The sequence below is a fragment of the Gadus chalcogrammus genome, chromosome 9, assembly GCF_026213295.1.
Source record: "Gadus chalcogrammus isolate NIFS_2021 chromosome 9, NIFS_Gcha_1.0, whole genome shotgun sequence".
Taxonomy (NCBI): Eukaryota; Metazoa; Chordata; class Actinopteri; order Gadiformes; family Gadidae; genus Gadus; species Gadus chalcogrammus.
The window spans coordinates 2,735,431-2,737,930 of NC_079420.1; the positions used below are offsets into that span (position 1 = coordinate 2,735,431).

The window sequence follows — 2,500 nt, forward strand, 5'->3', positions numbered from 1 at the left end:
CTGTCTGTCTCTCTCTCAGTGGCCAAACCCTCAGACAGTCTGGGAGCCTCCAGGGAGATTGAACCCGGTCCTGCAGATGCTACTGGAGGAGCGGGTTCCAACGCCCGGGCCGAAGCCGGCACGGAGGAGTGGAAGCCGGGTGTCGGCGCGGGGGCCGTCACGCCGGCCCGGCCCAGGGAACCAGCCGCCCTCTCCCCCCGGGGCCACGCCCCGCCCCGGGGGGAGAGGGGTCCGGAGGGGAGGGCTGCCTTCATGCTGGTGGACCCCCTCGCGGGGCCGCTGTCGGCCGGGGGCCTGCCGCTGGGACTGCTGTCTAAAGCCGCCTGGGCCAGAAGCTCCTCGTCGATGCCCTCCAAGACGCCCAAGCCCAAGGCCGCGTCCCAGCCTTCGTCCTCCGCCGCGGCGCGCGCCGCCAGCCGGGAGAACCAAACGGCCGCCACGCAAACGCTGTCCCCGGGCGCCAGCAGCGCCAACCTGTCCAGCAGCAACCCCAGCTCCGACGCGGGTAACCTCTTTCATTCCTCGCAGCACTTAAATAAAAAAACTAGTGCTGTCGGTTAAACGCGTTATTAACGGCGTTAACGCAAACCAATTTTAACAGCGTTAATTATTATTATTATTTATTTTTTTCTTTGGCTCAAAACAAAGAAGCAGTAGCCTGACTGCTATGTTCAAGGCAGTATGTTTGTATGTTCATCGTTTGATTGCACTATAGGCTTTTTTTTTTGTATCGTCCTGTTTTGATCAGTATATGCCAATGTTGTTATCAATAAAAAAACATTTGCACAAGGCAAGCCGATGCACTTCTCCATGTTGATAAGAGCATTAAAATGAGAAAAATTAATGGCACAAAGATATCAAGGGATATTTAGCATAGAAAAAATCATGAGTTAACTATGGCATTAATGCGATTAATCGCGATTAAATATTTTAATCGCTTGACAGCACTAAAAAAAACAGTTCACATTCGGACGATGTTCTGCTAGGATATCCGACGTAGCTCATTGGTTGTGTAATCCTATTTATTTAAGCGTTTTCCTGAATATGTTTGGTAAACTGATATATTTTTTTAAATGTCGCTGGCTCCGCCTCTTCCAGAGGAGCCAATGAGCAGCCTCCCCGCCTGGGACCTGCCCACCATCCCGGAGTCTCTGCTGTCCAACCTCGGCGACAACGACATCACGCTGCCCGACAACATCACCAGCCCCTTCTCCACCCACCAGTGGAACACCACCGCCGCCGGGCGCCCTGGGAACAGCTCCAAGCAGAGCCCCACCTCCCCCACCCCCACCTCCTCCACCCCCACCACCTCCCCCACCACCCCCACCTCCTCCACCTCCACCTCCACCTCCAGGATGCACCTGACTCCGCCTCTCGCTGTCACCACCACGGCCGCACCACCGCCTCCCTCCACCGGGGGCACCACCCTGCGGGCCCCGCTGGCGTCCCCCACGGCCCCGGGGCCCCGGCACACGGGGGCCGCCGGCAGCCGCCAGCCGACCTCGGTAACCGCGGCGACGCCTCCTCCTCTGACGACGCCCCCACCCGCTGCGAACGGGTCACGGGGCGCCGTGGCGGGAACGGGCGGGCCGGCCCCGACGTCTGCCCCCCCCGCCGCCGTGAGCACGCAGCGGGCCCCCGCCGGCCCCCCTGCCTCGGAGGAGGCCCCCCCCGCCGGACCGGCAGCCTCCCCGACCAGCCCCGTTACCGTGACGACCACCACGGCCGCCATGGCGACCTCCCCCCCAACCACCACCGCCGCTACAACCACCACCACGCCTCCAACCACCACTGCTCCCCCCCCCACCACCACCGCCACCCCCACCACTACCACCGCCGCCCCCACCACCACCACCACCACCGCCCCCACCACCACCACCACCACCGCCCCCACCACCACCACCACCGCCGCCACAACGACCACACCTGCGCCAACGACGACCAGTACGACCACCACCACCACCGCCGCTGCTACGACCAGCACCACCAGCAGAACCACCACCACCGCAAAGACACGCACCACCGCCGCCGCCGCCGCCGCCGCCGCCGTCCCGGAGCGGACCACGCCGGCTCTGCCCACCACCACGGAGCCTCCGCCCAGCTCCACCTCCGAGGAAGGGGCGCTGCCCTGCAACATCACCGAGAAGTACTGGCTCAAAACGGGTGGGTGTGGGTGGAACGCCTCGGATCAGGTTGTTGGGACGCACCGAGTGCAATGTGCTTTGGTTGGGGAAGATACTCACTTTATTTCTGTCTTTTTGTGTGTCTCTCTCACTCTCTCTGTCTCCCTCTCTGTCTCCCTCTCTGTCTGTCTGTCTGTCTGTCTCTCGCTCTCACGCTCTCTCGCTCTCTCTCCCTCCGTCTCTCTCTCTCTCTCTCTCTCTCTCTCTCTCTCTCTCTCTCTCTCTCTCTCTCTCTCTCTCTCTCTCTCTCTCTCTCTCTCTCTCTCTCTCTCCCCCTCCCCCTCCCTCCCTCCCTTCCCTCCCTCCCTCCCTCCCTC

The 2,500-nt window shown here is 62.0% G+C and overlaps 1 protein-coding gene across 1 annotated transcript in view; it reads left to right on the plus strand.

Annotated features, from left to right (window-relative positions):
- The window catches only part of kiaa1549la (KIAA1549-like a), an 86,916-nt gene that overhangs the window by 20,014 nt on the left and 64,402 nt on the right, over positions 1 to 2,500 (plus strand). Inside the window, exons 2-3 of the mRNA XM_056598713.1 lie at positions 20 to 505; positions 1,099 to 2,163. Coding sequence (XP_056454688.1) covers positions 20 to 505; positions 1,099 to 2,163 — 1,551 coding nt within the window. The remainder of the gene's footprint in view (positions 1 to 19; positions 506 to 1,098; positions 2,164 to 2,500) is intronic.